The 25,971-nt window shown below is 36.4% G+C and overlaps 1 protein-coding gene across 1 annotated transcript in view; it reads left to right on the forward strand.

The window, feature by feature from the left end:
* Window positions 1–25,971, forward strand: part of cdh23 (cadherin-related 23) — a 373,711-nt gene that overhangs the window by 144,330 nt on the left and 203,410 nt on the right. Inside the window, exon 9 of the mRNA XM_065296107.1 lies at window positions 1,563–1,641. Coding sequence (XP_065152179.1) covers window positions 1,563–1,641 — 79 coding nt within the window. The remainder of the gene's footprint in view (window positions 1–1,562; window positions 1,642–25,971) is intronic.

Consider the following 25,971-nt stretch of genomic DNA (forward strand, 5'->3'; position numbering starts at 1 on the left):
GAACCATTCATTCAGAAACATTGTCCTATGAATAACTCTGCATCTTCATTTACTGTAGACTGATATTGGGATGGCTGATGTGTAGGGCGATTGAATACAGCAGCAAAATTGCTTTCTGTTCTTTGCAGAACTGTAGAGAAAGAGTTTGTATCAGTTTCGGTTTTAATGGATTCATGGCTAAACATTTTAATTTACATTTATTTACAAAGCAGCTATACATCTTAGCAAAAACTGTAGAGACCATGAATTGTAGAGAGATATAAAAAGCTATATATAAATAAGGAAAAATTTTATAATAAAATGGTAAACATAATTGTCCATAGGATTATAATGGTGCCATTACATCCACAGGAATATTAAAGGGATAGTTTAGCCAAAAATGTAAATTACTTCATGATTTACTCATCCTCAAGCATTTTTTGATGTATATGATTAAATTTTTTCAGACAAACACAATCAGAGTTATATTAGAAAATGTCCTGGCTGGTCCATGGTAGCAAATGGTGCTTTTGATTTGAATTCCAAAAATGTCCATCCATCCATCATCAAAAGTAATTCACATGGCTCCAGAGGCTTAATAAAGGCCTTCTGAAGACAATCGAGGATTAGCAAATGGGACATAGTGGAGACGAGACAAGAAAGACGAGATGTTACATCCTATGTCAAAAAACGCACTCTTTCATGAACATTCATTACCGAAAGCTAGTTGTTTTAGTTCGTACATTTTTAAATATTCATATTTTTCTTAACAAATCACATCGATTGCCCTCAGAAGGCCTTAATCAACCACATGGACCCATTTGAATTACTTCAGTGAAGCATGGAGGACTTTTTTGGGCTTCAAATCAAAAGCACCATTTACTGACGTCTCTCTCGACTTTCAGAAACCGCTACAACCTAAATGGATGCTCGCGACTGAGTGGGCGACCTGCTGATGCTAATGCACTCTAGTTATTATTGTGTTTGGGTAAAATGGTAAAAAAAATCCACATTTCAATGCTACATAGTTCAGTGTTTGTTATCTGGTTCAGCAGTACATTTCTAACATTTATAATGTGTTTAGAAACAATTCTCCTAAATGACTTCATGCAGACTTTAAAGGCGGGGTGCATGATCTTTGAAAGCCAATGTTGACATTTGAAGTCACCTAAACAAACACGCCCCAACCCCAATAGAATCTGGACCTTCTGATGATAGACCCGCCCCACACATACGCAACCCAGGCAACGATGTCGCACCTTACTGATGATTGGCTACAAGTGTGTTTGGTACCCGACCCGACTCCCTTTTCCGAAGTGTTTTTCAGAAATCATGCACCCAGCCTTTAACATACGTTTATGTAGTTCTATTCTGTATGTGTCTTAATATATGACATTTATTGTATATTGTAGTAAGTGCAGCAATATTAGGACATTTCATTCAAAAGTAATTACTTGTGGTTTCATGTTTTGAAGAAAGAAGTGCATTGGGTTCACATATGCATGAAAATGTTTATCATGATGTTTGCTTATTCTGTTTCTCTCGTATTGAATGTTTGCTTGCGTGTGTGTGTCTATCTACAGGGTTATGAAGTCCGTAAGCTCAGGGCGATCGATCAGGACTTGGGTCGACCACGTGGAATTGGATACACAATCGTATCAGGTAAGTCATACAGAATCTAGTGCTACAATAATTGTGATTTTGACTGAACACATAACTGCAATTCATTTTTCTTGTTCACATTTAACATGAAACCCAAAACAACTAAAACCCTTCTCAGAGGAAGAAGGGCTGTGCATTTATTAGCACTTTTGTTTTGCATTCAGTGTTTTGTTTACATGCTCCAATTCAGCCTTTCTGAGAAACGCTAGTCTATGCTATACGTCTTAAAGGATAATGTGTATGTTTGTGTGTGTATATATATATATAAAACCTTTTGTCAGTTCAGTCCATACATGAGCTTAGCACAGCAGGACAAACCTTCCCACGACATTGTGTATGTGTTTGGCCTCCTCCGTAGATCACTTTCATTGCTATCAGCATGAGACAGACATAGAGAGAAAGGAGGAATAAAGCGGAGAAAGAAAGAGTTAGACACCATGAGTATTACGCCATGTGTTTTCTCTGATATATTTAAAATGTAAGATGGTCATTCGAGGGGCTTCTGTGGCTGTAAGGTTCTCTATGTCTGTTGAATGGGGTTTTTGTGTGCTGTAGTGGTATATAAATGCAGCGCCTCCCCCCCAAAAAAAAATCTTGATGTCTTATTCTGCGTTTAGACCAGCCATGGTAGAGGTGTCAGGGCCAAGTGATTTCAATGTTAAGTCAATGTAAAGACGCACATCTTGAGGTCTCGATTGAGGCATTTTGCGCGGTGCTGTAGATGCGATTCTGCCTCATCCGCAAATGGCACAAATTGACCGTTGCCGCAGGAAACACGCAAGTTGAAAAAATTGAACTTTGGCGGAAAACCACACCGTGTTATCCAATCAGTACCTTGCTCTACTAGTGTCATGATTACAGGAAGTGAGCGGATTTGCAGAAGCCCCTCCCATGACGCGAATTTCCCGGTGAATGTCTCGATGACTAGAATTTCATGCGCGGCTTTCATGCGTGATTGAAACGAGTAAACTCAAAATGTTCAAGCGGCAAACTAGATGCGGTAGACGTGAATTTGACACCTCAAACGAGGCGAGGCGTCAAGTGCGAGTGATTTCAATGTTAAGTCAATGTAAAGACACGTCTTAAAGAGGCATTTAGCATGGCGCGGTAGACGCCATTCCACCTCATTCGCGCGAACTAGACGCGAATTGAGCATTGCTTCTGGAAACGCGCAAGTTGAAAATTTTGAACTTTGACAGAAAACCGTGCCGCATTAACCAATCAGGACCTTACTTTAGTAGTAACGTGATTACAGGAAGTGTAAGAAGCCCCTCCCATGACGTGAATTTCTGCGTGAATGTCTTGATGACTAGAATTTCATGGCAGGTCTCACGTGCGAATAAAGCGAGTAAACTCAACGGGGTGGTTTCCCGGACAGAGATTAGTTTAAGCCAGGACTAGGTCTTAGTTTAATAAGAAAATAACATCTAGTTTTAACAAACATGTCTCACTAAAAACATTACTTGCATGCATTTTGAGGCAAAACAAAGGGGACTGATGTATTTTAAGATATGTCAGTGCAAGTTGTTTTTAGTTTGGACAGCTCTTGCAATTATTTTAGTCTAGGACTAGTCTAATCCCTGTCCGGGAAACCGCCCCTCAAAAGCGGCTGGTGTGAACCCACGTTTATGCTGTGTTCAGACCAGCCACGGTAGAGGTGTCAAGCGCGAGTGATTTCAATGTTAAGTCAATGTGAAGACGCGTTGACACGCATCTGGAGGTCTCGCGGCGCGAATGAGGCGCTTAGCGCGGCGTGGTAGACACTATTCAACCACATTTGCGCATCTAGTTGGCGCGAATGGCGCAAATTGAGCTTTGCTGAGGGAAACACGCGAGTTGAAAAATGTGAAGCCTCTCCCATGACACGAATTTCCGCATGAATGTTTTGATGACTAGAATTTTATGTGCGGCTTTCACGCGCGAATGAAGCGAGTAAACTCAAAATGTAAACGCAAATTTGACGCCTCAAATGCGGCTGGTGTGAACCCATGGTTAGACATAAGTAAAATGCGTTATACAGAATATCAAAATCAGTAGCAGTTGTTTCAAAAATGATGTTAAAAGCAAGCTAAATTACAATAATGTAATGAAGTGAAACAAACTTTCTGGTTCATATTTAATGTGACAAACTTAGTTGAACTTAGTTAAGTAATTGCTAAAAGTGTTTGTTAATTCTATAACTTCAAAAACTTTCGCTTTTTGTAATGCATGCAATTTAAACCTTTTAAAGTATAACTTAAGTGTCCATAAATGTTAGTTTGGGTAATGTTGGGTACCTGGTTAATCTTCTAGCTCCGTCCCACAGGCCTCTTAAAATCTTTTTGAGCAGAGAGGCGTAATTACATTATTTTTGAGATGCAATACAGGGGCAATGCAGCTCCCCAAATATCCCACACAAAGTATTATTCAGATGGACATTTAGGAGAAATCTGATAGGTTTGAAGTTAAATCGTGGAACATTAATGCAAAGGTTTCGTATGGTGAGAGGATTGTGTAAATTTCCCCCAAGCGTTTCTAGTCTAATGGTCTAATCAATAGGACAGAGATCCCTGATGTGGGTTAAACATTCCCGCAGGCTAGCCGAGCTCTGCTATTTTAACCTGATTCCATTCTCAGTAATCATGAGAGCTATCGCACGGGCCCTGACCCTAGATCAGCCGAATATCCCTGGTTATCATTCATAATGGTAATTGCTTTATTAGAATTCATATTGCTTGCGCTCTCATAGTCGTTGTGTGTGAATCCAAAGGGAAAAATCAAAGAAGCAAGGGAAGAAGAAGATGTCGCTCTTTAGCATATTTCATTTTAAAATGAGAAGTTAGGTTAGGACGTTACACATGACTGCAACACATGGCAATCTCATTTTGTGTCTCCTAAAGTCAGTATTGTACAATGCAGAACTTAGTTTTGATTAGAGATTCATGAAATTTGTCTATTGACTATGCAAGCCTGCAGAGTGTATACTGGCATTTAACTTCAAATAGATTTAAAACAGATTTATCAAACGTAAAACGTAAAAGTGCCACAAGCTATTATTTTGAATGTCACACATAAATTGTATCTACCAACTGACAGATGTTATTGAAATAAGTGTCATAGGAAATCTCACATCTGACAGCACTACATTTTATAAACAACAAGAGTCTTTCTTTATTTTAGCCAATCAAAAGCAGTTTCTGTCTCTCCGCCTTTTATGTTTTCCGACTGGTTGTCATGTTTTTGGAGGGCGGGGCTTTTTAAAGAGGGCATGCAGTTTTAATGGTGTGTGCACACCAGAAGCGAATGTAATGATCTGCGCGAGTAGATTACATACAAATAAAAAAACTTGGATTTAGCATATTTTCTCTAAGAAACCGGAAGTAATGAGTTAAGTAAGATTAAAAATGCAAAGACATGAATTTGTGCAATGAAGGTGCAATACTCACCTCAATTGCTTATTCTGCGCAAGTTAACTCTTTTCCTGCCAACATCAACATCTAGCCAGCGCTAGTAACTTTTTTATGATTTTTTTTATGAAGTTTAATGCCTTAAAGAAAATTTTTTACTTTGACTCTTTGGCCGCCGTTGACGAGATATCTCGTCAATCAAGAGAAAACGCTTCCCTGCCAATGACGAGATTTTCCGTCTTTCCGCAATACCGCTATTATCCACCAACTTTTTCGCATCTTTTTAAACCCGGAAGTATTGCCCTATGGCAAGCGGCTGCATGTCCATGTCTGTTTTAAAGATCGTTTTGAATAGGATCTCTATGAAAAGTCCGTCACAAAAATGGAATTATCTCTGCTTTTTGCTCAAAATGTGGTGTTTTTGCAGAAACCTACCCATATTCAAAAGCTGATTACAAAAGAACTACTGAAGGTAGGATGAAACGTTTTTTTTTTTTTTTTGAAAGCAGATGGTCTGTTCTTTCATTTGGTATATTGTATGTTTATATATTTGAAGAAGAACATTTTCTGGAAGACATTAAACTTTTTTGAAAATCATGAAAAACGCTGGCGCTGGCTGGCAACTTTTTTTAAAAACGCTGGCGGTGAAAGAGTTAAAAAACACTGGCGGTGAAAGAGTTAAATATATAAACATATAATATATCAAATGAAAAAAATAAATTCTTTTTAATCGACCCTCAAATATGGGTAGGTTTCTTCAAAAATACCCAATTTTGAGCAAAAAGTTGAGATATTTGCATTTTTGAATTGTGTTAGAGATCTGATTTCGAACGTGGATCAAACCACACATAGAGTTCTTACAGTTTTTGGATCAATGGATACTTTAAGTTGGGTAAGAGCGCCACCTGATGGATAATAGTGGAAATATAGATTGTGTAAAAACTCGTCATTGGCAGGGAAGCGTTATCTCCAATTGATGGTGGGGAAAGAGTTAAAGGGGTCATAGCATGAAAATCTGACTTTTTCCATGTTTAAGTGCTATAATTGGGTCCCCAGTGCTTCTATCCATCTAGAAAACGTAAAAAAGAATAACCCATTAACTTTGTTTTGGTAAACCATTCTGATTTCACCTGTTTTGTGATGTAGGTAGAAAAGCCAATAATACCGCCCCTTTATCTGCACTATCCAACCACGACACTGCTGTTTGGTGCAGAGAGAGAGAGAGAGAGAGAAAATAATTGACAGCACACTGTAAAAATACTTTGCTGCCTTAAATTTTTTTGTTAAATCAACTCAGATTTACAAGTCATGTCAACAAAGATGAGTTGTCTTATAAAATATAGTTGAGAAAAGTCAACTTAATTTTCTAAGTTATAACAACTCACCTGTAGTTATAACAACTGATCTCTAGTCAAGATAAATAACAGTAAGTTGAAATGACTTGTAAATCTGAGTTGATTCAACAAAAAATTTTAAGGCAATTTTAAGTATTTTTTACAGTGCACAATTAAGTTTCAATTTCAACAAACCACCATTATTGTGATCAGTGTTTGCGTTTCATCAACTTATTTGTATTTTAACTTCTCGACGCGCACTAGCTCGCGGACGGAAAGACGTCAGTTTTTTTTATGCTGCTAATAATATATATATAGCCTACTGTGTACAAACAACAATAATAATAACACTACTATACATCGTTTAAAAGGTCTAAGGGTTTAGCATCAGTGTATGGTGTCCGTTTTGAGATTAAATTGCTCTAGTATCATAAATATAGTATTTTATTACAGAAGTCCAGATAACAACATGCATAATATAAACTGACTCCTTACCTTTGTGCTGGTATAAGGAACGCGAATCGAATCCAGTCTGTTTCAGATGTGTGAATAACCCATAAAAACTCTCCAACAAAGTACATCCAATGACCATTTTTGTCCACAAATGCGTATAATCCGTGAAATATGGATATATTTTCCATTGTTTCATCAGATTTCAGATGCACGTCTTGTAATAGATTATAATATACAATCCGAGGACTATTTACATCGTAACACTTGTATATGAGATCACACTCGCGTTCAAAACCAGCGCTCAAACTTGATTGTACAAGTAGGCGGGAGTATAATACATAATATCCAAACAGCGCTGTCTAATATCGTGACGTCATCTGACTCGCGCGTTCCTCCAATGACTTCATGGAAAATATTGATAGACAGAACGTGTAGCCAATTAAAACACGAATTCAACGATCTTTGTGTGAAGCTTTATTTCCTGGTGTGGATATGGCATTTTATACGCTTATATAAGGATAAACAATAAAAAGAACGAACGTGTATGCATGTAAACAAAAGACTTTTATTTTGTGGCTGACTGGCACTTAAAAAAGGCACTAGTCTTACAAAAACTCTTGCAAGAACCTCATTTTTGGGTCTATCAAACGTGAAATATAACTTCTTTAGACTTGTGGCTTTGGCCTCATTGCATTTCTAGGTTTCACACATATATTTATCATTAAGATTTTTAGTGTTAAAAAAGATGTTATGCAAAAAAAAATGTATTACAATGTACTTCAGCCTCTCTAACTTTTTTTTTTTTATCTTAAAATAATTTTGAAACATGGAAAACGAAGCTCAAAGTGTCTTCTATCTAATGATACCACAGTTATGCTTATACTATAAATGGTTTAGTAAAAACAGCCCTTTTAGTGAAAGTAGGTATTTTCATGGTTTCGGGCCAGAATGGGGGTGCTTTTCAAGAGGTTAAAGGACACACCCAAAAACTGCAAATTTTTGCTCACACCTACAAAGTGGCAAAATGCTATAATAATTTATATGTGGGGTATTTTGAGCTTAAACTTCACATATGTTCTCTGAGGATACCAAAGATTTATTTTACAACTTTAAAAAAACTCATAATATGACCCCTTTAAAAAAAAATTTAACTTGAGTGTTAAATTTGCATGACGCGCAAGCCAATCAGTGAAGAGCTTATTGAAATGTCTGGTTGTATCAGAAAATGGAGGAGAGCATTGTTTTCATTAACGCGAGAAATACAAGTAATCTAGAGCGAATAACACGATGCTCACATTCGCTTTTCATGTGCACATACCGTAAGAGATGAGCTGTTTGATTCAGATAACATTCAACAAAACAATTAAAATATAATCTTTATTAACAAAAATTTAAAAAACGTTTTTTGTGTATGAATAATAATCACAATCAAATCTCAAATACATACACACATCGTCGCAGGTGATGTAAAAAATGTACAGGTTCATTCTTCATCAGTCAGTAAATAATGAAATAATAAGTAGTAGAGATAACAGCACATTGCATCAGAAAAGTGTGTATAGTGCATAGAGACAGACTGATGTGCGTGTGATCGTTATTGATGGGTTTTCACACATATTTACTCATGTGTGTGTGCGAATGTCATTGTGGACGTCCTTTGGGGAAGTGTGTGCGTGTTCGCGTGTGTCTTCAGGGTCTCGTCCCATTAGTTGAGTAATTAAGATAAATGAGGTTTTAATTGCAGGGTGATGTGTGTTAATGATCTAGAGACTACAGATTACTGTATCCTCTCTCTCTCTCTATGTCTCTCACTATGTCTCTCTCCCTTCCCCCCAGAGGTCTGATCACAGTGGCATTGATGTTATTATTTACTGTCAAATTACTCCTTTAATGCCAGGCCTGAATCTTTCCATACAGTTATACAACTCATATGCATTCATATTCATTCATTTACAGTCTATCCAATGTATATGTTTTCTTTGGGAAGCAAAACCTATGACTACCTATGACTACCTTTGCTACAACAACAAACCTAAATTTGTCTAAAAAATAGGATTTGACTAAGTGTAACCAAAATGTTAATTATACATAATAAAAATAAATGTTATTTATGGACCCAGAGAGCCAGAAAGCATCCTTATTTTTTAAGCGTGTACAGATGCACTACCCACAAATTACTGTGGGTTTGTGTGTGTGTTAGGATTTAGTATTGATATGTGAGCGACACTTATGCAGGTCTTCAACAAGCCCTCATGCCTGTTAAATCCATTATAAAGTGCCCAGGGAAAACTGTGTCCTAAGTTTTAGCCCAGTAGGGTTCATGAACCGCGGTACTCACAGATCCAGCTCAGCCCCTCCAGCTACGGTGGCTTTAAAGGTCCAAAGTTAAAGCCTCATTAAATCACCCCAGTCTTTTAGAAGTGGATGTGAGCTTTTTTAGATTCAGAGCTCCCGAAAGGAAAAAAGATCTACATAGCCTTGTTATTCCGGACACTGAAGCCAAACGTTACCATGGAAACCTCATGAAAAGTTATCCCAGAGTGATTTATGGGCACCAAGGCTTTATATCCAGGGTCCATTTTTTATGTGGAGTACCGGACCTTTGTAACGCTGAGATGTCAAATTACAAAAATATAGATTGCATGTTTATTCTACCACTTATTCACCTGGTTGAATAAATAACTGAGAAATAAGATCCTCATTCAATGCATTGCATTGAGAGATACATTATTTTGTGCATCATGCACTGGGCAAATTTTTCAAGTATTAGATTCATCCAGATAATTTTCAATGTGTGCAGAATGTTTATATTATGCATTGCTGAAATACAGTTGTAAGAATGTGTAGCCACTGAACGCTTACTACAGTCACTCTCTCACTGTCTAGCAAAGTACTTAAAAAGCCATTACCTGTTCATGCACAATGCTGCTCACAACAGCGTGACCTGTGAAATCCACCTGCAAAGATGTGGTGTGACATGAAGAAATAAAGAGCAGCTTACATCCTTTATTTTGCCATCTCAGTCTGATCTTAATAAGATCTTGTCATCTCTGAGCTTATGGTGGTCATCTACTGAAGTGGAAAGAACTGAGATTCAGAAACATCATTACAATGCAAAGCTGTGTTGACATGCCTTAAAGTGTAGTTATTAATTCAGCCTAAATCACATTTCAGCTGCAAACGTGCTACAGTATATATTTTATTCGTTCGTGTTTACTTTCTCAAAATTACATTGTGAAAATCTCATATTGATTCACATTACAGCAAATATCACTGTTATATTGCTTTACTGAACTGTTTCTCTCTCTCTCTCTTTAAAAAAAAACTTTCTAAAACTTTAACATTGTTTTTCAGCTGCCTTGCCTTTAGTTCCTTTGGGAAATGCAAAACTAGTTTACTTAAAGATTAAAGATATTTCCAACTATTTATTCCCGTAACCCACCACAGTTCTTATGTCCTTAAACACATTCGCAGGGCTGAGACGAAAGGTTGAATAAGTCAGATCATCTGTGGATCTTGTTTAAAGAATGCGCTTGACACTTTGAGCAGAGAGATCAAAGTTTCCAATCTATCTCTCGGGGTTTGATTATTCCCCTTGAGCCTTGAGCTTCAGATCGATAGTCAACCCTGTGACCTGGGTTACAATAAGCTCCAGTTGATAAAGAAATATATGTGTGTGTGTGAGGGTCTTTAATTTCAGATGAGTCCGGTGGTGTGTATGTTGAATTATGTGTGTGTGATGTTTGACGGGTCTTCACACACAGAACACCTTTTATTATTTATTCATACTGACACAATGTACTGACATGACAGCTGGACTTTGCTTTGGCCCCTTTGCAGCTGGAAACCAAATATTAGGTCATACCCGATGATTTTCATGAACTCTGTTTACATTATGGTTTGGGGAAAAATATGCAGTTCTCAACTAATTTAGGTTGGATGACATAATGCAATGATTTTAAAATATATTCAATCATTGGGCCCGAAATAGCCTACTTTCACTTTATAGTATATAAAAATCAGCATGCGAGGTATTAGTAGTAGGGGTGTCCTCGACTAAGGATTTACATATTCGAATCAGAATTGTCAAATCTTTCTATAGTCGACCGATAGTCGAATCATCTATGTGTGTGTGCATGGGTTGGTAGGGGACCATACCAGGTACAAATGAGTAACTTTTATTTTCTTTTATAAGCAGCACACGTAAACAACTTTCCAAAACTGTCTTTCAACTGACGATGCATTTTTATATATATTTTTAAGGTAAAATGTAAGGCAACATAAACATTTGTTTAATTATTTATCATAACATTTTAAAGCCACGATCTACAGAACATCACACAAAGATATAACAATAAAACATTTAAAAAACTAAACCTAAAAAAAATCAAATGTGATCCTGCCTTGGAAACCCTGCTACAATTCAGCGATTTTATTTAATTTGGAGATTTAGCGCTTTAAAGCAGTCATGACCTAATAAACGACAAATGACATATAATTTGTGATTGTTACTGTAAATGATAAAAACTAGGCTTTATATACAAATTCATTAAACTTGAATTTATAACAAGAAAAAGTCTGAAATTAATGATTTTATAGACACTATGCGTTATTATTTTGCACAGAAATACTGCTTGCTTACTTTGACTTTGATCATCTCTGTATTCACTGTAGATACAGAAAGACCGGATGACATTATTTATTTCAGGAATCTCTTTTCTATCATTTGAAAGAGAACACCGAACATAATATTAAATCACAAGAAAGACAGTCTTGTCATGCATTAATATAGGCTCGGTGAAGATATTTTCTGTGTCATCACCGAGATTTAAAGAAACGGCTGACCTGTTTTGTAGTTTAACTTTTGACAAGATAACCACACTGTTTTAAATACATTTTAAAACTTATACCAGTCGAAAAACATCCGTTTTTATACTTAGTTTGATGAACTCCTAAATATGAGACGCAGAGCACCTAGCCCGTTCGGCTAAATTGCATGGCCAGCACGCAATAGCGCAACATTGATACAACGTAAAGCAATCCAAAATTTACAGACTTAAATTAGATCAGAATTTATGCTTATAATAAATATTTTTTTTTATAAAATAAGGTCAGAAGTAACAAGGTGCAGAACAAATATGTGCAATGTGCCTGAAGTGCACGGAAACAAAACACAAGCCAAATCAGATAACCCAGAGTGATTTATAAAAAAAATAAAAAAAATAAATGATTAAAAGAACGAAAGTATAGCCAGAATTGCCAGCTTTGTCTTTTAATGTAGTGGTTATGCAATGGTTTAAAAACATAGAAACCTCTTATGTACGTGTAGCCCGGTCACAGGGGTTGTTGGATTTATTAATGCATTTTAAAAATATTTATTGAAAGCTGCTACTTCACATATTATTTGCATAGCATTATCATAATATGCTGTGTATTAATATATTGTAAGAAAGCTGTTATATGTGAAATCAGATAATGTGCACCCATATACGGCCAAAATGTAATGATCCTCATTTTATAACATATGTGTGACGATTCGACTGTGAGATGGTATTCGAATCAGGCTTCTCCTATCGAATCTTCGACTATTCAGGGTCACCCCTAATTAGTAGTATGTCCAAATTCATAGTATTCGAAAAACAGTAGAGGCAAAAGTATCCAGATGACTGACTTCTTCAGACTAAAAATCATTATGAAATAAAAAATTAAATTCTTATTTTTTATATGTAATATTGTAGTGTGTTTTATAAGTTATTTATCTGTGTACTTTTTTTAAATTCATGTGCCCTTAAAGTCTTTAAACAAAAGCGCTAATCTTCTCCCCTCCTCGAAACGACCTCTCTTTAGTTCCTGTCACGAGGAATGGCCCAAGGGCGGGGGCTATCGGAGTTCCTGCGAGGAAAAAAGATTGCAGCGATTACCCAACTATCTAATCAGTTCTCAATGGACAAAATCAAGTCCGGCCCTACGTTTTTTCTCATTTCAAAAATCGTGTCAATCGGATATACATCATAATAGGGAAAAGTAGAAAATCATACCATAATTACTGTAAGGCATGAATGCACCTTAAAAAAATCTTACAAATTTACGAACTTTTGTGAGAAGTTCTAGTGTGCCTATAAATACAAAAAACTTACGCAATTATTAGTGAATGAGACCCATTGACTTGTATTGAATGTGAATCACAGAGGGGTTTCTGCAAAATTATCATCTATATTGTACTACTGACGAAAAAATGCGGATGGCCTGAGGGTGAGTAAATAAACAGCAAATTTAGATTTTTGGCTGTACCCTTTAAGCATCGTCCTTGTCATGACAGCACATACGCACTTGTCTTATATTCTATCAGATGTGCATGCTTGAACAATCAGCTGAAGAGTCATTGTTTCCTGTGCTTAAAAGACTTTGTGGACACAACTTTTCTGATTTTTTTATGTCTCTCATGTGTGCATTTACATTGGAAGGTGCCTTCAGACGTCTGCCTCACAAATAAGCCTGTATGAGTTTAGAAGAGATAACAAAGAAAACAGTGTGGTTAGATGGAATAATTGTGGAAATGGCAATGGATGTCTACACTAAGAATAATATAAAACCGATTATTTCTGATTAGCTCTTACTGTTCTGTTAAAATCTCATTGTTTCACAGCAGGCTGCTGAGGGTTGTGAATGCATTAAGAATTGCTTTTAAAACACAGTCTGTTTTTCTTCCACAAAATTGCTGAAATAATTGTTAAGTTACAGAATCGTTTCCTAATGATTCTTCCTCACCGACTCTCAGATTCCACAAAGCTTTATTGACTGCTGCCGTGACATTTAATATATTGTCAAGGCATTGAAGACACTCACATGGTACAGGCGGATGAAATCAGTAAAACTTGTTATTGTGAAGAAGTGGATAGGTTATGTTTGACGTTGGTAAACAGCCAATACTCATTTCTATATAAAAGTTTCAATGTTGCTAGTCTTTAAAAAATGTATAGTTGTCTTTTGTATGGTTGCTAAATTGTGATGGCATGACATGACATGCATGAAAGATGAGTGAGCTATAGGTGTTGTTCTCATTTTTGATTGTATGATCATTAGATATTGTTGCTAATCTGAATCTTGCCTTTGTTATCCGAATGCATTGACTGGATTATGTAGTATAATTTATAAAAAAGCCTTTCATGCCGAAAAGAATCCAACGGCTTTTCGGCATACAATGTCAGAAAAAAAATGGCCAACAAAAGTACACCTTTGTAGCTAAAGAGGTAATATTAGTACCTCAGAGGTACACATTGGTACCAAGTGTATCTGTACGGCCTTTTTGAAGGGTACTGCCCCAGTAGGAACCATTTTTATAAAGAGCAAGGAAATACTTTGTTTGCTGTAAATGTTTGTTGATTTATTTGTCTATGCATGTTAATAGTTGTTCAAGGCTGTTTGTTCATTAAAATGCTTGTGATATACTATTTCTTTTTTTTGGTAATTTTAACTGTACTACTTTTTTTATTTTGCATCTGTCTTTATAGCTTGATGATGATCTTATAAATCCTAGACTGCATACTGTAGATTAGAGAATTATTTCAAAACCGAAATGGTTTTCATTTTTTACTTCTACGAGCATCTAATGTTATGACAGTTTTAGTTTTAATGATGATAGTTCTACTCGGTTAAGGGTGAGATTAAATGAGCTATGGTTGTCTTTAATGATGTTTTGTTTAATACACTGTCAGAAAAATGGTTCCAAGCTGTTACAGACAAAGTACTAGTGTTTTAGTCAAGACCACCTAAACCAAGGCCAAGACTGTCCGAGACCGATACAAGACCAAGACTTGTCTTTCTCTGTAGAGTTTTTCATTCGTTTGTCTAAAGGTGAAAGTATTATTCTTTACACTCATTGAATTTGGTTAAATCAAACCTATTGTTTTTATTCCTTTGGATGAGAACCTATAGATTAAATTTTGCATTATGTAGGATTGCTTGCGTGGTTGACCGCTATCATCGTATAACAAAAGAAAACATACAAACGGATGACAGGTGTAAATCAGCATGTGTGGGTGTTTGTGTAATATGTGTGCACATGTTGTGTAATACAGTATGTATGTTGGTAGTGTGTATGTGTGTTGACCTGTTTAAAAGCATAATTGTTATATTGTAAGTATCAGCTCATTTGATTCTGCATTGTTCTCCATGCCTTCATGTGTGCGCATGTATGTGTGGGCCGGATTTATCCGAATGTCACTTGAGACAGAGGTTATGATATCTTTCCTAATGCTCGGAAATTATTCTCATTAAATAGACGCTCTCATAACACAGCGCATTAGCCTGCAGGAATCGCAATCATTTAATCATCTAAACTCGGCACCAATCCCAAACCCTCAAATTATGGCCCACAACACTGCTGCTTTTCTGCTGCTTTCGTATTGTCGTGTTGTGAAAGCGCTGCACGGTGGTTCACGGTGATTAAACTTTGACATATAGTGTAAATGTGTGTGTGCGTGTACGTGAAAGTGGCAGATTTCTGAATCTTAGTATAAAGTCTGGTGTCTTTGGCAACTGCTTATGCCCCAAAAATGCCTATCTAAAGAAGAAGAGCAACATGGAACAAGTACTGTGTTTAGAAATACATTGTTCGTACACGTACTGGATGAAAGGTTTATAAATATATGCGTGCTTGTGTGTATCTGTATTGTGAAGAAGTCTCGTCCTCCACAGGTGTGGGTGACAGGTGACGGCGCAGTGGTCCGTATAGTCGACGGCTGTCGCTGTATATTGGCAGTTTGGTCAAGCCACTGAAGCACACAAAGCAATTTAGAGCCATCATGGCTGCTTTGAGCTCTCATAGATGACCAGTCTCAGAGCAGCTGTCAATCAGAACTGTCTCTTAATCTGATTGGACCATGAGCAGTCAGGGGAAGGGTCACAATAGGAACAAACTGTGCCATGCAGCTGTCCCAAATATTCAGCTTTAGTTTTGTGACTATGGCAGATTATTGCTCTTATATCTCACAAATGAATGAACAGAAACGAAGAAGGTTGTTTGGGCAAGCAGCTAAAAACAACATATAGTTAAAGGAAAACACCACCGTTTTTCAATATTTTACTATGTTCTTACCTCAACTTAGACGAATTAATACATACCCATCTTTTTTCAATGCGTGCACTTAGTCTTTGTACAGCACTTTGTGAATGTCTTAGCATTTAGCCTAGCCCCATTCACTCCTTAGGATCTAAACAGGGATGAATTTAGAAGCCACCAAACACTATTACACTGTAAAACCTAAAAGTTAACTTAACTCAAACCATTTAAGTATACCGGTTGCATTAGTTTTAAAAAAACATACATTTGAGTACTGTGAACTTAAACAAATTGAGTCACATGCATTTATGCACTTATATTTGAGTTCAGACTACTCAAAGTGCATAATTGCACATGACTCAAGTTCACAGTACTTAAATTTATGTGTTTTAAAACTTAAACGGTCTAATGCAACCGGTTTACTTAAATGGTTTTAGTTTGATTGATTGATTGAATTTATTTAATTGTATCGACAACAATGTCTTACACAAAAACACAAAAAGACATCAAATACAATTGAGGATAAAAACACAATAAAGTCCAAGACTTATTTCCATTGTGGTCCTCAGTTAAGTTAACTGTTAGGTTTTGCAGTGTACATGAGTAGTTACACGAGTAAGAATGGTTTTTTTGGGAGTAACTTAATGTTGTAATGCATTACTTTTAAAAGTAACTTTCCCCAATACTGCAAACGACGGCCAATAAACCGGAAGTCATTAATTTCCTATGGAGAGTCGCAAAGGGGCTGCATAAGGTGCCAATCATGTGCGGATGCGTAATTTTCGGATCCGTTTTGAGCGTTGGATCCGTTAAAAAAATTTGAGCTTGTGCGACCACACCGCTTGCGATATGCTGACCGGAAGTGATCTATTTCAGTGTATTCCAATCAAAAACTGTGTGTGAGGTGAAAATAATTAATCATTTTTGTTTAACTTTATCAGTAACATTTGAATCCTTAAAAAAACTATTTATTATTGGCAAGCAATATATTATTAATTTAATATGTATATGTTATTTTAATCTTGTCTCCATATGTTCTCTCCGAAAAAATATTGGCAGTCTTTGTTTATATCAGCCCAGTCTCACGAAATTTCGTTATATAGTCACATGTTTTTTTGATTCTTTTTTCGTGATATTATCACGAATTTCCGCATTTTTTCGTGATCGTATAACGAATTCCTGTTTTCGTGTGATTATCACGTATTGGTTACTGAACTGTTTATGTCCTATTTTCTAACCATTGTCGCTTCGGTTTAGGGTTAGATTTACATAAAATGACGTCCCTACCCAAACCCAACTCTAACCCTAACGCCAGGCGACATATAAAAAAATAAATCAGAAAAAATAGTATAAACCAATATATAAAGTGACATTCTAATGCAAGCACCAAATCTAATCCTAAACCGAAGCGACAATGGTTTAAAAATAGGAAAAAGCAGTTGAGTAACCAATACATGATAATCACACGAAAACAGGAATTCGTTATATGATCAGGGAAAAACGCGAAAAATTCGTGATAATATCTCGAAAAAAGAATCAAAAAAATACGTGACTATATCACGAAACTTTATGAGACTGGGTAGTTTATATATGCATAGCTGTTTATTCATTTGCATTCATTTATTTATTCAACTATGGTAAATATTGGAATGAAAGCTCTTGCACTGGAATGAGCTTCTCTCCCATATACGATTAAACTAAAACTTCATTACGACTGCCACTAGGGGGCGACGTCCGACAACCGTGTCTGTATGTCGTGTGCAGTTGAAAGGCGGCTTCAAATGATTTACAAATTCCAATAATACAAACATTCAGTTCATCTGCATGTGTAATAAATGCACCTCACCTTTGTAACATACGATACTTGAGAGAGTGTGTTTATGTTTGTGTGTGTTTGTGTAGCCCCGTCATTCCTGCACAACCACAAACGCACACAGTCACATCTGCCAGGACTCAATTTGTCTCCTCAGCAGCTCTCCACCTATTGGCCTCAATCCTCCATAATTACCCAAAGGGTTGCGCTCCCTCCCTCACCTTCAGTGGCCTCACAGCCACCCCATTCTCCGGCCAACAATGGACTGGCATTGGCCCAGTATGCAGTGACTACTGACAGGTCTGGCTTGAGGTTAATCTCTTGTGCCCCAGAGTCTGTCAACATGCCCACACGCTGCCCTCTTTTATTACACAAGCGCGCTAAGCGCCGACACTATTACAGTAGATATACAGCAAGAGACCTTTATGAAGCTGTAAGTGTGTGTGTGCACATGGGAACTAAGACATTGGCGTAGAAAAGATCCAAGAGGAAACAATTGGTTATTTGTCAGGCATTTGAGCTGTTTCAATGTGATGATACATAACAATGCTTCCCAAGCTGTGTGCTTTAGCAGTATTGCAGGGATGATGCGGCTTAGGTTAAATTAAAATGTTATAAAATTCAATGAAGAACATTGGCATACTTATCCAGTTCTTTAATGTCTTATTTAGACTGAAAAACAAAGGGTGGAGAATATAAATCAAAAGACATCTTGACAAGGATATTAAGGGTTGCAAACATGAAACCTAATATTGTAATTAGGGATTTTAAAGTCCCAATGTTTGTTTGAAATTTACCCTCAGCACCATTCCTTGCCTGCTCGTTGACAGCCTAATGAAATAATTCACTAATTCACTGCTTGTCCACTAATTTGGTGCCTGACTGAATTGATAGATGCGACAAAGCGTGCTATCTGCCGCGCAGGTTTCCTAACCCGTATCCGTGAGCTAATTTGTGTCGCTCTGTTAGTACGGCTAAGATCAAGGCTGGTGCTCGGCTCTTGTAGTAAATCAGTCTGAAACCGGGAGATAGCAGACGGCACTCGAACAGAAGCTGAGGGCAGTGAAGTATCGTTCTCCTTCTTTAGCATTTAGTGCTTCAGCTGAGCTCAGACATACAGATGATGGACTGTGACTTTAATTGATTTTACAGCTCATTCACATACAGAAGGTAAACAAGTGCTGTCTGGAAGGGAGCGTGTGAACATAAGCGGGGTTTAGTGTTTAGATGAGGAATATTTCAGGAAAGCCCTTTTAACTACGCAAGTCATGTATTACATGGAAATGTCGAACATCAGAAAAGTAAAATAATATACATTGCTCGTTGACTTTAAATGTATAAATTTAATAGATAAAATCTTATTGGTTTGAGGGAGAGTAAGATGTGTCCAGACATAAATGAGGATCTTCCTCACGTGTGTGTATAAAGTTTATCATCCAAACATGCGGTAAAGTCTTTAAATCTGATAAAACTTTACGCTTTGTTTGTCATTGTTTGAACTGCTCGTCTGTTCATTACCAAGTGAATAACGGGTACCGCCTGTGGGCGTGACCGCATTAGAGATAATGAAGTCAGCCAGGAAAAGCAGTACTCTCTTTACTTTAATACAGATTATATAAAGAGGCAATATTTGTTTTTGGTTATAATTAGCTTGTTTAAAAGTAGACATTTCAGGCTTTCTTTGGATATGTGTATCATGTTTGCGTGACGAGTATTCGCGGAGTTTCAATTGATTTTTGTAATGTGTTTTGAGAGACAGCTGGTGGAGACAGAAATGTCTGAATGCACACCATTTCTTTATTTGACAAAAACAAAGGTTTGATGTTATTGTGAATGTACACAAATTAAAGAAGACCCTCCACAGTTTCAAATAATGTCAAACACGTAAGTGTATGATTATTAATGAAGGAGTATTTTAAATAGATTTTGCTATGATAAGGAGAAAAGATGTCAAAACTCGGGCTGCGTTTTTGGACCCCAGGGAGTTAAAATATAAGGGGGTAAATACAACTTTATCTAAGTTCTTGTTTCTGAACTATAAACATTCTCATATTACTGTACATAAAGAGCTCTTAAATGTCTTTTGTTTATAACTGTTTAACTTTTATAAATTGTTACATTTCAGCCCCGTCTCACGAAATTTTGTTATATAGTCACGTATTTTTTATTCTTTTTTCGTGATATTATCACAAATTTTCGCGTTTTTTCGTGATCGTATAACAAATTCCTGTATTGGTTAGTCAACTGTTTTGTCCTATTTTCTTACCATTGTCGTTTCGGTTTAGGGTTAGATTTACATGAAATGACATCCTTACCCAAACCCAACTCTAACCCTAACGTCACGGGGGCATATACAAAAATAAATCAGAATTTTCTTTATAAACCAATCCATAAAGTGACATTCTAATGCAAGCACCAAATCTAACACTAAACCGAAGCCACAATGGTTTGAAAATAGGAAAAAGCAGTTGGATAACCAATACGATAATCACACGAAAACAGGAATTTGTTATACGATCACAAAAAAACGTGAAAATTTGTGATAATATCATGAAAAAAGAATCTAAAAATGACGTGACTATAACGAAACCTTGTGAGACTGGGTAGTCTTTCAAGTATTCACAACATAGTCAGTCTTCTCCTAATGACTAAAATTGCACTTCATTATTTTTTTATATTCTTAAAGATATATAGGCTAAACTGCCTTTCCATTGTACTCTACATTCAGACACAACTGCCGGAGTTTGCCCCCTAGTGGCAGTCGTAATAAAATTTCAGTTTAATCGTAAATCCGTGTCAACATGGGAAAGAACAACTTACAATAGTGTTTAATTCAATTTCATGGTTCGGATAAATTGAATGTTTTAATAGATTTTATATCCATTCCATTACAGTGTGAACTGAGAAGTATCCCCAGCATCAGATGTGTATTTAAACAGTATAGGGCAGTGTTTGGTGTGGCTGCTATGGCTGAACTCTCTTAGCTGATGGCTTTCAGTGGGATTAAAGAGGCTGAGATATCTCATCTCACACAAACTCTTCTCTTTATTCTCTCCATCAACTTCAGTCGAGCTTGATTTCTCGAACAGAGAGGATTCTCTCCGCTGTCACCTTTGTGTGTTGATGAGATGTCAGTGTCTGTGGGGAAGAGTTTTGTTCTGTCAGCCAGAACGCATCATCATTCGGCTCTTCTGAAGAGACTGTTTATCTGACACTAATGTAAATAACAGCTCTCGGTTTAACCTTTCTTTATACACTTGAACTGCAGTAGCCCTTATAGTTAAAAGAATAGTTGACCCATCTAAAGCTAGTTATTTACTAAAATTTGTGTTTTTCTATTTAACACCTAAATTCGTGAATGTTTCGCCATATATTAATACATACTGTATAAAGCGAAAGTTGGATTAACTTAAAATATTACTAATTAAAGGGTTGTTACAAAGCCGTATACATTTCTTTGTTCTGATGAACACGAAGGAAGATATTTTGAGGAATGTTTGTAACCAAACCATTCATCGACCCCATTGACTTTCATAGTAGGAAAAATAAATACTATGGAAGTAAATGGGGTCCACAAATATAAGAGTGAGTGAATTATGACAGAATTTTCATTTTTGGGTGAACTATCCCTTTAATTTAAAAAAAGTTTTTTCTTAAGGTGAGAAAAATTAAGTTGACAAAACTTTAAGTGTTTTCAATTAAAGTATTTTTTAAGTTGATCCAACTTTCACTTTTTACATTGTATTGAGGTCTTTAGCAACCCAGAATGCATAACACAGATGGATCTCTAAACCGCACCATTACTATAAAACTGTCTAAATATTTTATTAACAATTACAAAATGATAAAGCTTATTCATTATATTTTGGTCTTTTTAGTCATATAGATGCAAAAATATGCCACATAAAAATTGCACACTGATTTTTTAGGCAATAAAATAGTCAAAACAATGTAACGTTTTTAGTTAAATAATTTCAGTCACCAGAATAAAAAAAGTTTTATAATTAACATAATTGTGCTGCACTGTTACAAATTTCTGTAGTACTGACAGTATTACTGGCAGATGTTTGCCATTAACTTATTGTTGATTTAAATCTATGTTATTTACTGGCAACTGCTTGTTCATAGTTAAATAAACATTAACAAGTCTTTATCTTTACAGAATAAAACTATAAAATAACAGCCTTTTGCAAAGCATTCTGGGAAACAAAATCTGAAGGAAAAAAACAGAAAAAGGTGGATGATGATTTCTGGTTCCCAGAATGCTTAGCATGAGGCTGTTATTTTATAGTTTTATTCTGTAAAGACAAAGAGTTGTTTTTACAGTGTGTATATATTATATTTTAAATATGTTATATATTTTAATAGCTTAAAACTAAATAATTTTGGTCACTAGCACCCCTATAAACTTTAAAAAATGAAAAGAAACAGTCAGTTGTTTTATAATTATTTTACATGTTCATTTTTGACGCTACTTACAATTTTACATGTTTATTTTCACATTGTTACATAAAAAATAAGAACCTAATCCATTGCGTTGTAATTGAACCAATTTAGCCGGGTTGTTTTAACCCAAAGAGCTGCATTGTTTTAACACATTGTTGGGTCAAATATAAACATCTTATGCTTTGAATTAATCCAGTTACTGAGTTTGTCTGTTTTTGACCCAAAGCTGGGTTAAAGAGAACCCCACTCAAAATTCTGCTGGGTAATTTTTAACCCAATGAAAAATATTGGATAGTAGACATGTAAGGTTGCTGTTAAAGCAACACTACAGTATGTAGTTTTTATGTAAAAATGACTTACAGCTCCCCCATGTGGTTGAAAAGCGCAACAGTGCCTGGTATCAGACACTCTTCTGCAGGCAGGGGGAGGGGTGGGGCTGTGTTTCCTACCCTCCACCGCCACTTTCAGAGTGTGCTTGTAGCAGCTAGGAGGCTGCTCAGGTTGCAGCAACAGTACAATTTGTCCAGTAAAAAGTTGTTCTATCACTGAAATAATTTTAGAGACATTATTTAAGGGTAAAAAACTACATAGTGTTGCTTTAACTCAACCATGAGTTGAAAAAAATCAGCATCGGTTTATTTAATAACCCAACGGGGCAGTTTCCCGAACAGGAATTAGACTAATCCTAGACTAAAATAAATGTAAGAGCTGTCCAAACTGAAAACAATTTGCACTGACATATCTTTTAATACATCAGTGCCCTTTGTTTTGCTTTAAAATTCACACAAGTTATGTTTTTAGTAAGACATGTTTGTTAAAACTAGTTATATTACCCAATTAAACTAAGGCCTAGTTCTGGCTTAAGCTAATCCCTGTCCAGGAAACCACCCCTACATGTGTTTTGTCCAATATTTACCCAGCATTGGGTTAAAAATATCCCAGCAGATTAAGATTGACAGCATTTTAAAGTGTAAAGATGGTTAAGAATCTTCGTCACTTACTCTAAAAAAAAGTTTGGGTTAGTTTAACCCATAGTTGGGTAAATATTGCACAGACAACTGTTGGGTTATAGAAGGTTTCATCGGACGCACGTGCCCTGACGCGATACACGTCTGGATCCGAACTTTACTTCCGGTTTTGGGTTTTTAATGGTCTGACTAGTTGCTAAACTGATCTCTTGAACAAATGCCTCATCGAAAAAAACAAATGTTTTGGTGTCCTAGGTAATATATGTGTTGTTATTTGCTTGTTATATAAATAAACTACGTTTAAAGAACTTTTTTGTTATTTATTCTTAGCGGAGTTTACCGGAAGTTACGTGCGGACCATGACAGCCGCTTGTTTATGTTGTTACTGCTGAAACCATCTATACCATTGGTTTTCAAACTAGGGGCCGCGAGATGGTGCCAGGGGGTCCCAGTTTTATGACATTTTATGCAATACATTAATTTATCATGAATTCTGTGTAATTAAACCTAAAAAAATAAGGCTACTAACCAAAAGCACTACTTTTTTTATAATTTAATATTTTTTTATTAAAATGTTGAGTTTTAGAACAGTTTTTTGTCACACATTTTCTTTGGGGGGCCGCGAAGAAATGCACCGTACACAAGGGGGGCCACACGCTGAAAAAGTTTGGGAACCACTGATCTATACCATTGGTTATATAGTACTTTGTTTATTTTTTTCTGATCACTACAGTATGAATTGTCTTAAAAAACAAATGTGATGACACTAAGGTGAGTAAATAATGACAAAAATGACATTTTTAGAAAACTTTTGTGTTAATGTAGTCACACAGTCTAACCCTTGTGACAGTTCGACATTTCATTGAGTCATTGGTGAAAATATATTTCCATAAAGTCCATCAATTTTCAACTCATCACTATTCTTTGAACCTGTAAATCTCATAAAACTAAGCCTATAAATATTGCCTCCTCACAGCTCCTTCAGAATGACTCTGCATTTTTCTTTAAGAAATAGATTTGCATTGCCAGATAAGGATTATTATCATTTTCAAATCAACCTGCTGTCAGTGGTCAGACTCCAGTGAACAGGCAAACATGCTAATTTTAATGAATCAATCGGGTCGGCACGACTCGCCGCTGCCCGTTTGATCTCTCGCTGGGCAGTTTGGGAAAGTGAATTAAAAGCGAGCGCTCTAATTGGCTGCCGATGCCCAGAGGAGTCAATATATTCAGGGTTGCAGACACACAAGCGTACGCTCGGTTCAAGCGCTCTCAATCAATCTGGGTATTCCCATTGTTTGATTTCCATTACGCATGTGGTTCAGATTGCTTTTTGAGTGTAGAAATCACGTCTATCTCTGCGGGGCGGCTCTGAGTCGCTCATGCATGCGCAACAAGCTCCGTCTCAATCCAATACAGGCGCTGCCGTGATGTGACTGCGTTCAATTTAGCATAACAATAGCGAACACCCAAGATGAGATGGGCCTGATTGAAGAATGAGAGTTTGAGTGCCTGCCAATGGGGATGAATGAAATGATGGGGATGTGGGAATTTAGAGGTGGATGAATTGAGAGATCAGGAGGAGGGAAAAAGCTTTAGGAATTGTGGTAGGAAAATGAAGAAAGGATGGATGGAGCAGTGATCTTAAGTAGTAAATGATTTTATAAGTCTCTGAATACAAATGAAAGTCAAGAGATGGAGATGTAGATCATTCTGGCCTTGCCGTCCATCTGCTGGACTTCACTTGTGTGCAGTGAATAGACACACAACAGCTGTGAGCAATGGATAGAGAGAGAAATAGATGGGGGGAAAAACAGGACAATTTAGTAAAACATTCAGTGGCTATTCAATAAAATATCATTTAATAGGGTGTCAAGATAGGACTGTAGTCTGCCTGGAGACCTTCCAAAGATGGCCGCCTAGTGGCGAGACTTCCCTATTAGTGACTTTGCTTATAGTTTGAAAAAGGTCTTAATGATTAATTAAGTGTAAAGAGGGGATATAACAATGAAGGACCACATATTAACATTACATTGTACTGAATTTGTTAGGCTACCTAAAACCAGCAGGGTATCTCAAACTACAGTAGCAGGATTAATGGATTAATTAACAGGACCGATATTTGATTAGTTGGAAGCCTGCTGTTTCGTGACATTACAGACGAGGAATTTATTTGACATATGCTGTTTAGAGGAGAATTTTTGTTGACTTATTCGCTGAAGTGTGAACTGAAATTATCTCTGAATTAAGTTTTGAGGTCTCATCACTCTTAATAGTAAAACTGTACATTTACCAGTGTGTCAAATGATGAAAATGAAGTCCGTGTATACCAGGGGTGCATAAACTTTTTCTTACCAAGGGCCAAAAATCAAACCTGACTGAAAGCAGTGGCCGGAATTAAATGTTACGGTGTTATATTAAAGGATTAGTCCATTTTCTTAAAAGAAAAATCCAGATAATTTACTCACCACCATGTAATCCAAAATGTTGATGTCTTTCTTTGTTCAGTCGAGAAGAAATTCTGTTTTTTGAGGAAAACATTGCAGGATTTTTCTCATTTTAATGGACTTTAATAGAGCCCAACATTTAATACTTAACTCAACACTTAACAGTTTTTTTCAACAGAGTTTCAAAGGACTATAAACGATCCCAAATGAGGCATAAGGGTCTTATCTAGCGAAACGATTGTCATTTTTGACAATAAAAATAAAAAATATGCTCTTTTAAAGCACAACTTTTCGTCTAGGTCCGGTCCAGCGTGACCTAACATAAATGCGTAGTGACGTAGGGAGGTCCCGTGTTACATATATAAAATGCACATTTGCGGACATTAATTAGTATCAGTTGACATACAACAACGTAGGAACGG

This window comes from Paramisgurnus dabryanus, chromosome 20 (genome assembly GCF_030506205.2).
Source record: "Paramisgurnus dabryanus chromosome 20, PD_genome_1.1, whole genome shotgun sequence".
NCBI classification, from domain to species: domain Eukaryota; kingdom Metazoa; phylum Chordata; class Actinopteri; order Cypriniformes; family Cobitidae; genus Paramisgurnus; species Paramisgurnus dabryanus.